This window comes from Ceratotherium simum, chromosome 3 (genome assembly GCF_057802395.1).
Source record: "Ceratotherium simum simum isolate JZ-2026a chromosome 3, ASM5780239v1, whole genome shotgun sequence".
In the NCBI taxonomy this organism is placed as follows: domain Eukaryota; kingdom Metazoa; phylum Chordata; class Mammalia; order Perissodactyla; family Rhinocerotidae; genus Ceratotherium; species Ceratotherium simum.
In genome coordinates, this window is record NC_141902.1 from 39950828 (window position 1) to 39969515 (window position 18688).

The 18688-nt window shown below is 38.1% G+C and overlaps 1 protein-coding gene across 2 annotated transcripts in view; it reads right to left on the reverse strand.

Moving 5' to 3' along the window:
* The window catches only part of UBR1 (ubiquitin protein ligase E3 component n-recognin 1), a 142735-nt gene that overhangs the window by 93762 nt on the left and 30285 nt on the right, over positions 1 to 18688 (reverse strand). For both annotated transcript variants that reach the window (XM_087426079.1, XM_004421475.3), the window contains exon 4: positions 11707 to 11817. In XM_087426079.1, coding sequence (XP_087282205.1) covers positions 11707 to 11817 — 111 coding nt within the window. The remainder of the gene's footprint in view (positions 1 to 11706; positions 11818 to 18688) is intronic.

The window sequence follows — 18688 nt, forward strand, 5'->3', positions numbered from 1 at the left end:
TCTTGGTGGTGTCCTTTAGAACACAAAAGGTTTTAATTTTGATGATGTTCAATTTATCTATTTTTTCTCTGTTACTCATGCTTTGGTATCACATCCATTGTCAAAAGTGAGGCAATGAAGATTTATCCCTCTGTTTTCTTCTAAAAGTTTTATAGTTTTAGCCCTTACATTTAGGTCTTTGATCCATTTTGAGTTAAATTTTTTTTTTAATAATTTTATTTATTTATTTTTCCCCCAAAGCCCCAGTAGATAGTTGTATATCATAGCTGCACATCCTTCTAGTTGTTGTATGTGGGATGAAGCCTCAGCATGGCCGGAGAAGCGGTGCGCTGGTGCGCGCCCGGGATCCGAACCCGGGCCGCCCGTAGCCGAGCGCGCGCACTTAACTGCTAAGCCACGGGGCCGGCCCATTTTGAGTTAATTTTTGTGTATGGTGTGAGTTAGAAGTCCAGATTCATTCTTTTGCATGTGACTATCCAGCTGTCCAAGCACCATTTGGTAAAGACTATTCTTTTCCTAGTGAATGGTCTTGGTTCTCTTGTCGAAAAACAGTTGACAGCAGATCTGTGGGTTTATTTCTGGGCTCTCAAATCTATTTCATTAATCTATATGTTTATCATTATGCCAGTACCACATTGTCTTGATTACTGTTGCTTCGTAGTAAGTTTCCAAATAGGGAAGTGTGAGTCCTCTTAACTTTGTTCTTCTTTCAAGGTTATTTGGGCTATTCTGGGTCCCTTACAATTCCACATGAATTTTAGAGTCAGCCTGTCAACTACCTAAAAAAAAAATCCCAGCTGGAGCTGTGATAGGAATTGTGTTGAATCTGTAAATCAATTTGGGGAATATGGCCTGTGTTATTGTGATTTACAATAATAAATATATTTGGTCTTCATTCTCGTTTCTGGCACAGAGCTCCTAAAACTCCAGCAATTTCCTAAGTGAACAGAGCAAAAAAATGTCTTTTGTTATGTTAACAAGGTGACTTTTGGAAAGTACCTAAGGCTGGGCTGGTTGCCAGGAGAACCAACCATGTGATTAGAGAGTTGGAACTTTCAGTCCCACCCCCCTGACCTCCGGGGAGGGGAGAGGGGCTAGAGGTTGAACCAATCGCCAATGGCCAATGATTTAATCAATTATGCCTATATAATCAGTCCTCCATAAAAGAACAAGGTTCGGAGAGTTTCTGGGTTGGCGAACACCTGGAGATTTGGGCGAGTGGAGCACTGGGAGACAGCTTGGAAGCTCCACAGCCCCTTCCCACATACCCCGCCCTATGCATCCCTTCCATCTGGCTGTTCCTGAGTTGTATCCTTTATAATAAACAGGTAATCTGGTAAGTAAACTGGTCTCCTGAGTTCTATGAGCCACTCTAGCAAATTAATAAAACGTGAGGAGGGGCTTGTGGCAACCTGTGATTTAAAGCCAGTTGGTCAGAAGCACAGACAACAAGATGGATTTCAGCACCTGAAGTGGGGGCAGTCTTGTGGGATTCAGCCCTTAACCTGTAGAATCTGATGCTATCTCCATGTGCACAGTGTTAGAATTGAGTTAAATTTGTGAGACACCTGGTCACAGGAGAACTGAGTTAATTTCTTGGTGGTACTGGGAAAAAACACACAATGGACAATATAAGTCTTCTGATCCAGAAAAATGGGATATTTTTCCATTTATTTGGATCTTCTTTAATTTCTTTCAATAGTGTTTTATAGTTTTCAGAATATAAATTTTATACTTCTTTTGTTAAATTTATTCCTAAATATTTTATTCTCTTTGTTACTATAATAAATGGAACTTTGTTTCCTCAATTTCATCTTTGGATTGTTCATTACTAATGTAGAGAAATATAAGTACAGCCATGTGCTGCATAACAACGTTTCAGTCAACAATGGACTGCATATTCAACAGCGGTCCCATAAGGTTAGTACCATATAGACTAGGTGCGTAGTAGGCTATACCGATCAGGTTTGTGTAAGTACATTCTATGATGTTTGCATAACTACAAAATGCCCTAATGACACATTTCTCAGGACGTATCCTCGTCATTAAGCAACACATGACTGTAATTTTTGTATAATTATCTTGTATACTGTAATCTTGCTGAACCTGTTTATTAGTTCTAATAATTCTTTAGTGGATTCCTTAGGATTTTTTGTATACAAAATCATGGCATCTGCAAATAGAGCTAGTTTTACTTCTTCCTTTCCAATCTGGATGCCTTTTATTTCCTAGAACCTCCAGTAAAATACTGAATAGATGTGGCAAAAGCAGAATCTTTGTCTTGTTCCTGATCTTAGGGGAAAAGTATCCACTATAATTATAGCTGTGAGTTTTTCATAGATGCCCTCTATCAGGTTGAGGAAGTTCTCTTCTTTTATAAGTTTGTCTTTTTATCGTGAAAGTGTGTTGGATTTAGTCAAATGGTTTTGCAGCATCTATTCAGATGATCATGTGGTTTTGTTTGTTATTCTACTTATATAGTATATTACATTAACTGACTTTCAGATGTTAAACTATGTACTTCATTTTACATCATAAAAGGAAGTTCAGGTGATTGGTATCAAGATGGTGGCATAGGCGGACTCTGAACTCACCTCCTTCCAGGGGAAAACAGACTTACAACCACTCTTGGAACAATTACCCCTGAGAGAGAACTGAAAATTGGATAAGAAGAACCCCTGTACTATGCAACAGTCCTGACTGAGGTGCAAGAGACAGAAATTCCCTTCTGGAGAGAAAAAAAGCCACCTTCGAAAGCTGCAGCACTTCAGGGCCACCCTGGAGCAATCCAAAGGTATGTAGCCTTCCCTGGAGGAGTTGGGGACCTGAGTGAGGGAGCTTTGCTGCTATAAGCATTTTCTGGACCCAACACAACTGAGATGTGTCATAATATCTGGCTTTGCTGGCTACTAACAACAATGGGGAATACCCCCTGAAAAGCTATTTGACATAAGAAGAAAAAAACCCAGTTCTTAAAGGGCCCACACACAAATTCACCTGTTTTGGAAAGCAACCTAAAATCACCAGAAAGAAAGGTGCACAGTCCTTTGGTGAAAACAGACTCACCTGATAGGTCCTGGGTGCATCTCAGTGAAAGGTGAGATCTCTCCATGGACTGAGACATTGGTGGCAGCTATTGTTGTGACCAGGGCAAGTGTGCTGACACAGTCGCTGGCAGCCACCACTGGAATTCTCCCCAAGCCTCTCAGCACAGGGTCTGCCCCACTCACTAGAGCACCGATTTAATCCAGTTTAGCCAGGGCAAGCAGCCCACACTAGGGACTGGCCCCACCCAACAACAAGCCATTGGGCAACCTGTGGGCCTGCACAGGCGGAATGCCTGGAAACTCTGCAGCCCGGCAAGTGGGTCCACCACCCGGTGGGGGAGGGTGTGTGCAAGGAGCAGACAGAGTGTGTGGGGCATGGGTGGAGAGCATGGGATGACTAGGTCTGCTTCAGGGGGTTGGGAGAGGCCCATGGGACAGGACTGTGTTGATGGTGTGTGGCCCTGTGGGCAATGGGGCTTGTCAGCTGCAGAAGACTTGTGCTTCTCAAACAGCCACATAGGGGATCAGCCCCACCTTCCAATGCCTCAAACAACTGGGTGCTCCCCCATCTGGGGCTAGCCCCACCCACCTGCAATCCTGAGAGAGCTGACAAGAGCCTTATAGGCCGGAGGCCTACAGCAATTGTAAGCCCCTGAGCCTAACAACCAGCCACGCAGGTGGCATAGTCACTTAACAGAAAAACTGCAACAGGAATGTGCTATTAGACCTTGCAGCCAACTGTGCTGGGGCTTCCTACACCCGATAAAGAGGCTGAAGGGTCCATAATAGCCACACACAGCTGAGCATTACAACCAGCCTGCCAGGGGGACAGCTCAGCCTCCCTGGGCATCTACAGCAAGAGCAATCCTGCCACAACAGAAGGACATATGTAGCCCACATGGGGGTCACTCCTGGAACATGTGGAACTGGTGATGAGGGAAGCACACTGCTGGGCCTCATAAGTCATCTCTTACATAAGGTCACCTCTCCAAGATCAGGAAATGTAGCTGACCTACCTAATACACAGATACAAGCACAGACAAAGAGGCAAAATGAGGAGACAAAGAATACGTTCCAAGTAAGGGAACAGGACAAAACCGCAGAAAAAGAACCAAATGAAACAGAAATGAGCAATCGACCTGACAAAGAGTTCAAACAGAAAGTCATAAGAATGCTCACTGATCTTGGGAAAAGAATGGATGAATTCAGTGAGAACGTCAACAAAGAAATGGAAAATATAAAAAAGAACCAATCACAAATGAAGAATACAATACTGGAAATGAAAAATTCACTAGAGTGACTCAAAAGTAGAGCAGATGATACAGAAGAATGGATCAACAAGCTGGACAAAAAACTAAAGGAAATCACCTAAGCTGAACAGATAAAAGAAGAAAGAATTAAAAAGAGTGAGGACAGTCTAAGGGACCTCTGGGACAACATCAAGCACACTAACATCCGTGTTATAGGTGTCCCAAAAGGAGAAGAGAGAAACAAAAGGGCAGAGAATATAATTGAAGAAATAATAGCTGAAAACTTTCCTAACCTAAGGAAGAAAACAGACATCCAGGTACAGAGAGCACCAAAAAAGATAAACCCCGAGAGGCTCACATCAAGACACATCATAATTAAAATGTCCAGAATTAAAGAGAAAATCCTAAAAGCCACAAGAGAAAAGCAACAAGTTACATACAAAGGAAACCCCATAAGGCTATCAGCTGACTTCTCAGCAGAAACCTTACAGGCTAGAAGAGAGTGGCATGATACATTTAAAGGGCTAAAAGGAAAAAAACCTACTGCCAAGAATATTCTATCCAGCAAGGTTATCATTCAGAATGGAAGGAGAGATAAAGAGTTTCCCAGACAAGCAAAAATTAAAGGAGTTCATCACCAAGAAACCAGTCCTACAAGAAATGCTAAAGGGACTTATTTAAGAGGAAAGAAAAGACCACTAATAGGAAAAAATTATCTATTTCCATGATAAGAGGGTAACGGATAAAAATGCACACAAAAGAGGTTAGATACGATATCAAAAACATAAAGTGTGGGAGGAGGGGAGTAAAGGAGCAGAGCTTTTAGAAAGAGGTCAAACTAAAGAGACCATCAACTTAATATAGATTGCTATATACGTAGGTTATTATGTATGAACCTCATGGTAATCACAAACTAGAAACCCATAATAAATAAACAAAACACTAAGAGAAAGGAACCCAAACATAATACTAAAGAAAGCCATCAAACCACAAAGGAAGAGAGCAAGAGAAGAAGAAAGGAACAGAGAAGAACTACCAAAATACCTGGAAAAAAAGTAATAAGATGGCAGTAAGTACATACTTATCAATAGCTACTTTAAATGTCAATGGACTAAATGCTCCGATCAAAAGGCAAAGGGTGGCTGATTGGATAAAAAACAAGACCCATATATATGCCGCATACAAGAGACAAATTTCAGACCTAAAGACACTCACAAACTGAAAGTGAAGGGATGGAAAAAGATACTCCATGCAAATGACAATGAAAAGAAAGCTGGGGTAGCAATAGTTATATCAGACAAAATAGACTTATTAATAAGAGACAACGAAGGGCACCACATAGTGATCAAGGGAATAAACAAGAGGATATAACACTTACAAATACCTATGCACCCAACATAGGAGTGCCTAAATATATAAAGCAATTATTAACAGACATAAAAGGAGAAACAGACAGTAACACAATAATAGTAGCGGACTTTAACACTCCACTTACACCAACGGATAGATCATCTAAACAGAAGATCAATAAGGAAACACTGGCCTTAAACGACACACTAGATCATAGTAGATATATACAGAACATTCCAACCAAAAATCGAAGAATACACATTCTTTTCTAATGCACGTGGAACATTCTCCAGGACTGATCACATTTTAGGCCACAAAACAAGTCTCAATAAATTTAAGAAGACTGAAATAATACCAAGCATCTTTTCTAACCACAATAGTATGAAACTAGAAATCAACTACAGGAAGAAAATCAGAAAAGCCACAAATATGTGGAGATTAAACAAAATTCTACTAAACAATGATTGGGTCAATGAAGAAATCAAAGGAGAAATCAAAAAATACCCGGAGACAAATGAAAATGAAAATACAGCATGCCAGAATTTATGGGATACAGCAAAAGCAGTTCTAAGGGGGAAGTTTATAGCAATACAGGCCTACCTCAACAAACAAGAAAGATCTCAAATAAACAATTTAACGGTACACCTAAAGGAACTGGAAAAAGAAGAACAAACAAAGCCCCAAATCAGTAGAAGGAGTAAAATAATAAAAATCAGAGCAGAAATAAATGAAATAGAGACTAAAAAAACAATAGAAAAATATCAATGAAACCAAGAGCTGGTTCTTTGAAAAGATAAACAAAATTGACAAACCTTTAGCTAGACTCATCAAGCAAAACAGAGAGAAGGCTCAAATAAAAAAAATATGAAATGAAAGAAGAAGAATTACAATGGACACCTCAGAAATACAACAGATTATAAGAGAATACTACAAAAAGCTATATGCCAACAAATTGGATAATCTAGAAGAAAAAGATAAATTCTTAGAATCATACAACCTTCCAAAAGTGGATCCAGAAGAAATAGAGAATTTGAATAGAGCAATCAAAAGTAAGGAGATTGAAACAGTAATCAAAAGTCTCCCCAGAAAATAAAAGTCCAGGACCAGATGGCTTCCCTGGTAAATTCTAGCAAACATTCAAAGAAGACTTAATACCTATCCTTCTCAAACTCTTCCAAAAAATTGAAGAGGAGGGGAAGCTTCCTAACTCATTCTACAAAGCCAACATTACCCTGATACCAAAAGCAGACAAGGACAACATAAAAAAAGAAAATTACAGGCCAATATCACTGATGAACATCGATCGATGCAAAAAATCCTCAACAAAACACTAGCAAATCGCATACAACAATATGTTAAAAAGATCATACACCACGATCAAGTGAGATTTATTCCAGGGATGCAGGGATGGTTCAACATCTGCAAATTAATCAATGTGATATACCACATTAACAAAATGAAGGATAAAAACTACAGGACCATCTCAATAGATGCAGAGAAACATTTGACAAGATACAGCATCCATTTATGATAAAAACTCGGAATAAAATGGGTATAGAAGGAAAGTACCTCAACATAATAAAGGCCATATATGACAAACCCACAGCTAATATCATCCTCAATGGTGAAAAACTGGAAGCCATCCCTCTAAGAACAGGAACCAGACAAGGATGCCCACTCTCACCACTCCTATTTAACATAGTACAGGAAGTCCTAGCTAGAGCAATCAGGCAAGAAAAAGAAATAAAAGGGATCCAAATCAGAAAGGAAGAAGTGAAAATGTCACTACTAGCAGATGATATGATTTTATACATAGAAAACTCTAAAGAATCCACCAAAAAACTTTTAGAAATAATAAATGAATATGGTCAAGTTGCAGGATACAAAATCAACATACAAAAATCAGTTGCGTTTCTATACACTAACAATGAAGTAGCAGAAAAAGAAATTAAGAATACAATCCCATTTACAATTGCAACAAAAAGAATAAAATACCTAGGAATAAACTTAACCAAAGAGGTTAAAGATCTATACACTGAAAACTATAAAACATTGTTGAAAGAACTTGAAGAAGACCCAAAGAAATAGAAAGATATTCCGTGCTCTCCGTGCTCTTGGATTGGAAGAATTAACAAAGTTAGGGGCTGGTCCGGTGGCGTAGCAGTTAAGTTCGCACGTTCCACTTCAGCAGCCCAGGGTTCACCAGTTCAGAGCCTGGGCACAGACCTACTCACTGCTCATCAAGCCATGTTGAAGCGGTGTCCCACACAGAAGAACTAGCAGGATCTACAACTAGGTACACACAACAGTACATACAACTATGTACCAGGGCTTTGGGGAGAAAAAAGAAAAAGAGGAAGATTGGTGACAGATGTTAGCTCTGGGCCAATCTTCCTCAAAAAACAAAACAAAACATAGCTAAAATGTCCATACTTCCTAAAGCAATCTATAGATTCAACACAATCCCTATCAAAGTTCCAACAACATTTTTCACAGAAACAGAACAAAGAATCCTAAAATCTATATGGAACAACAAAAGACCCCAAAAAGCCAAAGAAATCATGAGAAAAAAGAACAAAGCTGGAGGTATCACACTACCTGATTTCAAAATATACTACAAGGCTATAGTAACCAAAACACAATGGTACTGGCACAAAAACAGACACAGATCAATGGAACAGTATCAAGAGCCCAGAAATAAACCCACACATCTATGGACAGCTAATTTTCGACAAGGGAGCCAAAAACACACAATGGAGAAAGGCAAGTCTCTTCAATAAATGGTGTTGAGAAAACTAGTCAGCCACACGCAAAAAATGAAAGTAGACCATTATCTTACAACATACACAAAAATTAACTCAAAATGGATTAAAGACTTGAATGTAAGACATGAAACCATGAAACTTCTAAAAGAAAACATAGGCTTGTATGCTCTTCAACATTGGTCTTAGCAACATATTTTCAAGTACCATGTCTGACCAGGCAAGGGAAACAATAGAAAAAATAAACATATGGGACTACATCAGACTAAAAAGCTTCTTGAACAGCAAAGGAAACCATCAACAAAACGAAAAGACAGCCTAACAATTGGGAGAAGATATTTGCCAACCATATATCTGCTAAGGGGTTAATAGCCAAAATATACAAAGAACTCATACATCTCAACAACAAAAAAACTAACAACCTGATTAAAAAATGAGCACAAGACCTGAACTGACATTTCTCCAAAGAAGATATACAGATGGCCAACAGGCATATGAAAAGAGGTTCAACATCATTAACTATCAGGGAGATGCAAATCAAAACTACAATAAGATTATCACCTCACTCCCGTCGGAATGGTTATAATGAACAAGACAGGAAACAAGTGTTGGAGAGGATGTGGAGAGAAGGGAACTCTCATACACTGCTGGTGGGAGTGCAAATTCGTGCAGCCACTATGGAAAACAGTATGGAGATTCTTCAAAAAATTAAGAATAGAACTACCATATGATCTAGCTATTCCACTGCTGAGTATTTATCCAAAGAACATGAAAACACGAATGCATAAAGATACATGCACCCCTACGTTCACTGCAGCATTACTCACAATAGCCAAGACTTGGAAGCAACCTACGTGCCCATCAAGGGACGAATGGAAAAAGAAGATGTGGTGTATATACACAACGGAATACTACTCAGCCATAAGAAACAATGAAATTCAGCCACTTGTGATAACATGGATGGACTTTGAGGGTATTATGCTAAGCGAAATCAGTCAGAGGGAGAAGGTCAAATACTGTATGATCTCTCTGATAAGCAGAGCATAAAAACAACAAAAAACGATCACACAGAGATTGGATTGGTGGTTACCAGAGGGGAAGGGGAAAGGGAGGAGGGCGAAAGGGGTGATTAGGCACATGTGTGTGGTGATGCATTATAATTAGTCTTTGGGTGGTGAACATGATGCGATCTATACAGAAATCAAAATATAATGATGTATACCTGAAATTTACATAATGTTATAAACCAACGTTATGGCAATCAAATAAATAAATAAATAAGAGGAAGTTCACTATGACATATCATCCCACTATTAGAACAGTGCTAATATTGATGACTGGTTTCAGATGATGACAGTAGGATACCTGCATTGTAAAGTTTCATTTTTTTCCCTTATGATTAGCAAGTAATCTACGAGATGTCAATTTAGAACCATGTGAATATTGTTCGCCATCAACTCAAATCTTAAGGGTTTTAGCATCCATTAATGATCTTTGCCTAAATCAAATATTTCTCTAGGGTTTGCAAAATGTTGATTTTTCTAATTCTACTATCTCTTCCCTATTAGCCAGCCCTCCTCCAGAAAGAAGAGCTTTACCTCATGAATTGGGGATATTTGTTTACCATGAAATACAATTCCTATGAAAACGCAGAATAAATCCTTAGTTCATTCCCTTAATTATGAATTTTTAGAGCAAGGTATTGATATAATAACCACTGCCCTGGCAACAAACAAGTTTTATTCTATTTAGCTCTCACATAAGTTTCATTAGGAACTCATGGATTTTTTTTTTTTTTGGTGAGGAAGATTAGCCCTGAGCTAACACCGGTTGCCAATCCTCCTTTTTGCTGAGGAAGATAGGTCCCGGGCTAACATCCGTGCCCATCTTCCTCTACTTTATATGTGGGACGCTTGCCACAGCATGGCTTGATGAGCGGTGCGTGGGTCCGTGCCCAGGATCTTAACTAGTGAACCCCAGGCCACCAAAGTGGAGCACATAAACTTAACCACTACGCCACTGGGCCGGCCCCAACAATTCATGGATTTTTATAATTCAGTATAATTCAATCAATTGTTATTTAGTATTTTTTTTGATGCTTCAATTGCCCAACTCAGGTCAATGGGAGCCTTTAGTTGGGTCCTGGGTTCTTTTGATACAAACCCATCCTCACAAACTTACCTTATATCTTCCCAACTCAGACTCTGAATCAGGTATTTTTACAATCAGCCCTGATTTCCTTCAGTGGGGAATGGTACTTAAGAGACCAAAATCTGGGCCCTAAGGGTGTACACTGCTACAGGGTCAGAAAACCCTGTAGCAGTGAACAGTTTAACGAGTACAAGAACTACTTACTCTTTAAGTTTTGAAAAGGACTCTTCTGTGAAACTAATTGAGCATGGTATTTTTTAGACAGTATTTTCTTGTGACAATTTTCTGAATTTCTTCAATGGTTTTTGACTACTCAAGTTTTATCTGTTTTTGAATAAATTATGGCACTTTATACTGTCTGATAAAATAACACATTTTAAAATGTATTTGCACAGAATCATATAAGAGTCTTTTATAATCCTTTCATATCTGTTTCTATGGTTATTTCCCCATTCTCCTTTCTAATTGTCTATGTCTGGGCTTGCTCACGGCTTCATTTCCCTTTGATTAGGACATATAATGGATAATCAATTTGTTGACTTTTTTTTGAGAAAAGCAATTACTGAATTTATGTGTCAATTCTACTGTTTTCTAATTCACTACATTCTGCTTCTATCTATTAATAATTACTTCCTGGGCTGGCCCCGTGGCTTAGCGGTTAAGTGCGTGCGCTCTGCTGCTGGCGGCCCGGGTTCGGATCCCAGGCGCGCACTGATGCACTGCTTCTCCGGCCATGCTGAGACTGCGTCCCACATACAGCAACTAGAAGGATGTGCAGCTATGACATACAACTATCTACTGGGGCTTTGGGGGAAAATAAATAAATAAATAAAATTTAAAAAAAAAATTACTGCCATTTACTCTTTCAGGTTTATATATTGTTCACTCTTATCAAATTGCTTAACAAAAAGTATTCTGAGCTCATTTTTTCATTGTGAATTCATTTCGTCTTTAGAGAAATAAAGAATATACTTATAAAATCTTTAACTTCTCTAGAGACAAATAAAACTCCTTACATTTAAATATTAGAACATAAAAATTAGGATTCTCAATGGAATTCAGTTCAACTCATACACCTAACATTTGTTTCTATCTAATTTCATCAAGCTTAAAATAGTTAGCAATTTTTAAAAATAATATTCTTACCTCTTTTGTAGTACTTGCTCTTCCAGGTTCATGACTTATACAAAAAGGGCCAGTTTTCCATGCCTCTGTGTCTCCACAGTCACAAAATCCTCCTCCAGTAGAAGTATGCATCTGATAAATTAAAAATCAGTTTGTTTTCATTTCAAAACATATTAACAAAGCAAGGAAGAATGATAAAGATGATTCAAATAATAAATGCTCCCTAATACTTCAACCTTAATTGCCTTTAATGTCATAAAAACTAAATATATCAAAAACCACTTTGATTAGTTAACCAAAAAAAATCCTGAATACTTAAAACAAAAATGGACCTTCAACATTGATAAATTTTTGAAATATACTCTAATTTTTAAAATAATAATTTCTATAATTTTATACTAATGGAACAGAAACAGAACAGATTGTGAAGTGTGCAAAAAATAATCTATGCAACACCCAGAATGGCTGAGTAATGAAATTTTATGATTAAACATCTTTTTAATCATTATAACGATATTATATAGTACTTAAGAAATACATGAAGTATTTTCATCTATACTGATGTCCCACAGCAACTAAAACTTATTCACAACATTTTTCCTTTGAGGGTTCCTGTAAAAAATTATCTAAAATATACTAATCCAGATAGAGGATGATGACAGCCTGATTTTGAATCTTCCCCAAAACTTCCCACTCCAAAATATACAATTAAAAAGGACAGCAATAAAACCACACATGATCCATGTTTATAGCATTACTAAGAGACAAAAAATAAACACCACGACCTTCAAAAGACTTGTTCCATCAGAGTTCCTGTTGCCTATCACTTCAAGCTTATAGATGTAGACAACTAAGAGACTCCACGAAAGAGAGCAGAGGGGTAGTGAGGACTTAGATGAAGCATAGGCAAAACCACACCCAAAAAGAGAAAACCCAATAAGGGACAAATACTGAACACAGGTTGGGACTTGGTGATTCACAGGGAAAGAGATCGAAAGTGAGCAGGACCAGAAGTAGCAACTTCAGAGAAGCATTACTTCTAGAGGAAAATCAAACATGTGGCAGTAAATGAAACAAAAACAAGAAGGGAAAATTAAGGATCCTAGAGAAACAAGACATCCCAAACCTTCCCCTCACCTCACCACTACCACCAGCATCATCTATAAAAGAAATTACATATAAGAGGGCAGAACTGACAGAAGAGAGCACTTGTGAACCCTGTACATGAAATAAAAAATAGAAAGAAATTTTCTATTTTATATGACTCATAGCCATATAAAATAGAACCATATCCATACAAAACTATTGCAAAAAAAAAAATGCAAAAAATGCAAATAAGAGCCAAAACCCAATCAGAAAGCTGGAAAAAACTGTAACACAATGCTTCCAAGTGGATTACATCACTTCAAACAAGCATTTGGGGATATGAAAACCCTTAATCAAATTAAAACATATTTAATCAGAAATACAAAAACTAAGAACAGAAATGGACAAAAAAAACCAAGAATAAATAAAATGAGACTTGACTGAACTCAGGAAAAAAAAAAAATGGAAGAAAATGAGAAAATCATATCAGAAATGAATTCTAAATTACAGTGTCCAAAATAATAGACTCAAATGAAAGGTTAATAAAGTGCATTGAAACAAAGCAGGAAAACAATGAAGAGAACGAAAATGAAATGAAGTAAAGAAATACAGAGTCAGAGAAAAAGTAGTTGAAATACAAGATAAGCATAAGAGAGCCAATGTAAGTATAACTCGAGTCATGGAAGAAGAAAATCAAAACAATGGAACAGAGCTAACATTTAAAACTGTAATCTAAGACAACTTCCTGAAAATAAAAGAAGACCTGAATCTACACATTGAAAGGGTCCATGAGTGAGAAAAAAACTCACCCAGTATGATCAACTCCAAAATATATCCTACTAAAACTGTTAGACTTTAAAGATAGAAGTCCTAAAGGCCTTCAGGTAAAAAGATGAAATAATGTAACAGCAAGAAAAGTAGACGGGCATCCGACTTCTCAATAACAACATATAAAACAAGAAAACAGCAGAGCAGCATTTTTAAGGAAAGAAAATGCAAACTAAGGATATTATCTGCAGCCAAGCTATAAAAATACAATTTTGAACATGTCAGAACTTACGGAACACTGTATACATGTGCCCTTCCTGAGGAATCTACTTGAGCAGAGATCAGTAAACTTTCTGTATAAGGAAGACAGTAAATATTTTGCGCTTTGTAAGTCATACAATCTCTGCTGAATTACTCAATTCTACTGTTGTAGTGCAGAACCAGCCATAGACAATAAATAAATGAATAAGCACAACTATGTTCCATTAAAACTTTATTTATGGACACTGAAATTTTAATTTGATATAATTTCCGTGTATCATAAAATATTTTTTTTTCCCCAACCATCTAAAAATATAAAAACCATGCTTAGCTTGCAGGCCATTAAAAAAACACGTGGTGAGCCACATTTGACGCACAACCTACAGTTTACAGACCTCTAGAGGATGAGTTTCATCCAACCAAGAGGTGACTGGGGAAACTTCAGAAAAAGGACAGATGGTGAACATTTTATATATTTAATTGTAGAGCTAGGAACACATCAAGTGTGAGGACATGGATAGAAGAATGTGAACATCACATGATCTGACCATCAGAAAGACTACAACTAAAAAACGAGAAGGGTGGGCCAGCCCCGGTGGCCTAGTGGTTAAGTTTGGCACACTCTGCTTTGGCAGCATGGGTTCAGTTCCCAGGCGCAGACCTACACCACTTGTCTATCAGTGGCCATGCTGTGATAATGGCTCACATACAAAATAGAGGAAGACGGGCACAGATGTTAGCTCAGGGCAAATCTTCCTCAGCAAAAGGAGGAAGATTGGCAACAGATGTTAGCTTAGGGCAAATCTTCCTCAGCAAAAAAAAAAAAAAAAAAGAGAGAAGGGAAAAAGAAAGTAACATTAGATCACTAACTGTTATAGGTAATAGGAGGGAGTCAAAGATAGCATTAAATCTGACAGACTAGATAATAAAAAGTTAAGAGGGAGGGCCGGCCTGGTGGCGCAAGCGGTTAAGTGCATGCGCTCCACTCTGGCAGCCGGGGGTTCACTGGTTCAGATCCCGGCGTGCACCGACGCACCACTCGGCAAGCGATGCTGTGGCGGCGTCCCACATAAAGTGGAGGAAGATGGGCACGGATGTTAGCCCAGGGCCAGTCTTCCTAAGCAAAAAGAGGAGGATTGGCAGATGTTAGCTCAGGGCTGATCTTCCTCAAAAAAAAAAAAAAAAGTTAAGAGGAAGAAAAAGAACTAAAGGCACCATAAAAATTACTACTTTAGAGGTAACCACTAGAACAAAAGTACCAAACAAAATTAGAATACACAAATCAATTTTTCTTCCTTCATATATACAGTATACTGAAGAAGGCCAGACTCATCCATAATTACTAAAAATGTAGCTGGACTGAAAGAAAGTATAAGCATAATTTTAGAATAAGGAATGCCATGGAAGCAAGGCATAAAATCCAGAAGGTTAAAAACAAATCTGACAAATTTAACAACATACTAATTTAAAATGTTAGTAAGTTAAAAAGATAGAAAACAGGGGCCGGCCTGGTGGCACAGCAGTTAAGTGTGCGCTCTCCGCTTCAGCGGCCTGGGGTTCGCAGGTTTGCATCCCAGGCGTGCACTAATGCACCACTCGTCAAGCCATGCTGTGGTGGTGTCCCATATAAAGTAGAGGAAGATGGGCACAGACATTAGCTCAGGGCCAATCTTCCTCAGCAAAAAAAGAGGAGAATTGGCATCGGATGTTAGCTCAGGGCTGATCTTCCCCGCCCCCACCGCCCCAAAAAAAGATAGAAAACAGATCTTATAAAGTCAAGCATACACTTATGATCCAGCAATCTCACTCCTAGGTTACCAAAGAGAAGTAAAAACATACGCCCACGCAAAAACTTATACTTGAATGTTTACAGCAGCTTTATTTAAAAGCTGGAAACAACCCCGGGGCTGGCCCGGTGGTGCAAGTGGTTAAGTGTGCATGCTCCGCTGCGGCAGCCTGGGGTTCGCTGGTTCAGATCCTGGGCGCGCACTGATGCACTGCTTGGCAAGCCATGCTGTGGCGGTGTCCCATATAAAGTGGAGGAAGATGGGCACAATTGTTAGCCAAGGGCCAGTCTTCCTCAGCAAAAAAGGAGGAGAATTGGCAGATGTTAGCACAGGGATGATCTCCTCACAAAAAAACAAAACAAAACAAAAAAAAGCTGGAAACAACCCAAATGCTCACCAACTGGTGAACGGATAAATTGTGGCACATCCATACAGTGGTGTACTACTCAGCAATAAAAAGGAACAAACTGCTGATACATGAGTGGATCTCAAAAGCATTATGCTAAGTGAAAAAAGAGAAGACAGGAAACACTACATACTATATGATTTCATTTCTATAACATTCTGAAAAGGCAAAACTATAGGGACAGAAAACAGATGAGTGACCGCCAGGAGATGGTGGTAAGGGGGAAAGAGGACTGACCGCAAACGGGCACTAGAGAACTTCTGGGGATGATGTAAATGTTTTATATCTTGATTATGGTGGTAGTTAATGAACTGTACATGTTTGTGAAAACTCATGCCACTGTACACTTGAAAGGTTGGATTTTATTGTATATAAATTTTATCTCAATAAATCTGCAATAAAAATAAAAGTTTTAAAAAGACAAGCATACTAAGAGAAAATATTTGTAAAGTACATACAGAAGTAAGAAAAATGCAACAGAAAAATGAGTCAAAGATAGAAATAGGCAATACGCAGAAGAAATTAAACATACAGTTAGAATAAGAAAAGACATTAATAATACTAGTAAAAATTAAAATTAAAATTAAAATAATGAAATTATTTCATTGTTAACAGATTGTCAAAAAGTAAAAAGACTAAATAAAGTTTGGGGATAGGTGTGGAGAAAGAACATTCTCATATCCTTTTAATGGGAATGTAAGTTGGCACAGCAATTCAAGAAAAACATCTGGCAAACATCTATCAAAATTTTATACAGCATTTTATTTTATTTTATTCCCCCCCCCAAAGCCCCAGTAGATAGTTGTATGTCATAGCTGCACATCCTTCTAGTTGCTGTATGTGGGACGCGGCCTCAGCATGGCCAGAGAAGCAGTGCGTCGGTGCGCGCCTGGGATCCGAACCCGGGCCGCCAGCAGCAGAGTGCGCGCACTTAACCGCTAAGCCATGGGGCCGGCCCTAACATCTATCAAAATGTTAAATGCACATACCCTTCAATCCAGAAAATCTACCTCTAAGAATCTAGCCTCAGGCATTCTTGAATATATACTCACTTATATAAAAACAAAGATATATATGTATGTTCCAATATTTGTTGATCAGTGAAAAACTGGAAACAATGAAATTGTTTAGAAAAAGGGGAAAGATTAAATACACTATGATATATTTGCACAAAGGAATACATGCAGCAATTAAATAAGGCAAGAATTACTATATGTATCAACATAGAATTACCCCCATGATATACTGTTAAGTTAAAAACAAGTTGCAAAACAATATACAGTAGGATCCCATTTATACAATTGCGCATACACAAACACCATTCCCTAAACATATAAATATATGTGTGTGCATGTTTGTAAATACATAAATAAAAATTTGTAAGGATGTACACTAAATTGTTTATTTAGTTTAACAAAGCAAGTAGAATGGGGCAGAAAGGCAACTATAACTTTTATTTATATTATTTTGTATTTTTGAATTTTTTTAAATGTAGGTTTTAGTATATTACCTAGATATATAAAATTTTTTAATGCTATTGTGTTTCAAAGACGATACATGACTATAAATTTTCATCATGTAGGAATGTAGAATGTATAAAGTAAGCTAATTTAAAATAGACTCCGATAGTTATTTTTATAATTAAATCTTAGTTGTTAGCTCTGCCTATGATTTAGCCCTTTTGATCCTACCACTTCATTTTAACAAATGTTTGTTGAAAGCCTCTATGTCCCAGGAACTATGACAGACATAGGAGGTACATGAGACCTGGGCCTTGTCCTCAAGAGTTTATAGTCCGGTGGGGATAAAGAACACATAAATATATCGTTGCAATTTAGTGAGTGAAGATAGAGGCATACACAGGAAAGGGACAGAGAAAACAAAGATTGTTAGTGAGCTTTGTTTTCTTCTCCAGATTCATTCTAACTGACTGTGGAATGTGTTCAATAAAAGTACCATATCACTCTCAAGGTTACAAGTGGACCTGGTTTTTGGTAATCAGCTTCCAAGATACAAGACAACCCTAGTTAGATGAAGTCAGGCACTATTTCGGTTCTATTTGATCAAAGTTATAATATTATTCAGATCTTGGCTTCTCAGCATTTAATCGACTCATCAAATAAAGACCTTGATCCTGTCAGCATGGATAACAACAAAATAAACAGCCAAAGATCTTGTTCCAATTAAGCAAGAAGACGGCAAAGGTAAGTAGCAATGTAAGGGTTTTCCATATTCACCATTCCAAAATAAGCAAAAACAAAGAACATTAAGAACAACTGAGAAAATACATTTCAATAGCGATGGGAAAATTTCTTTTTCAATTCGCATTCAGTTGAAAGGTTTTAGTGAAAAAGTTTGTTACAGGGCCGGCCCCGTGGCTTAGCGGTTAAGTGTGCATGCTCCGCTACTGGTGGCCCAGGTTCAGATCCCGGGCGCGCACTGACGCACCACTTCTCCGGCCATGCTGGGGCCGCATCCCACATACAGCAACTAGAAGGATGTGCAGCTATGACATACAACTATCCACTGGGGCTTTGAGGGAAAAATAAATAAGTAAAATTAAAAAAAAAAAAAGTTCGTTACAGTGATAAAATGGCAGCATTAAGCCCTCATATATCAATAATCACTCTAAAGGTAAATGGAATTGAATTCCCCAATCAAAAGACACAGAGTGGCTGAATGGATTAAAAAACAA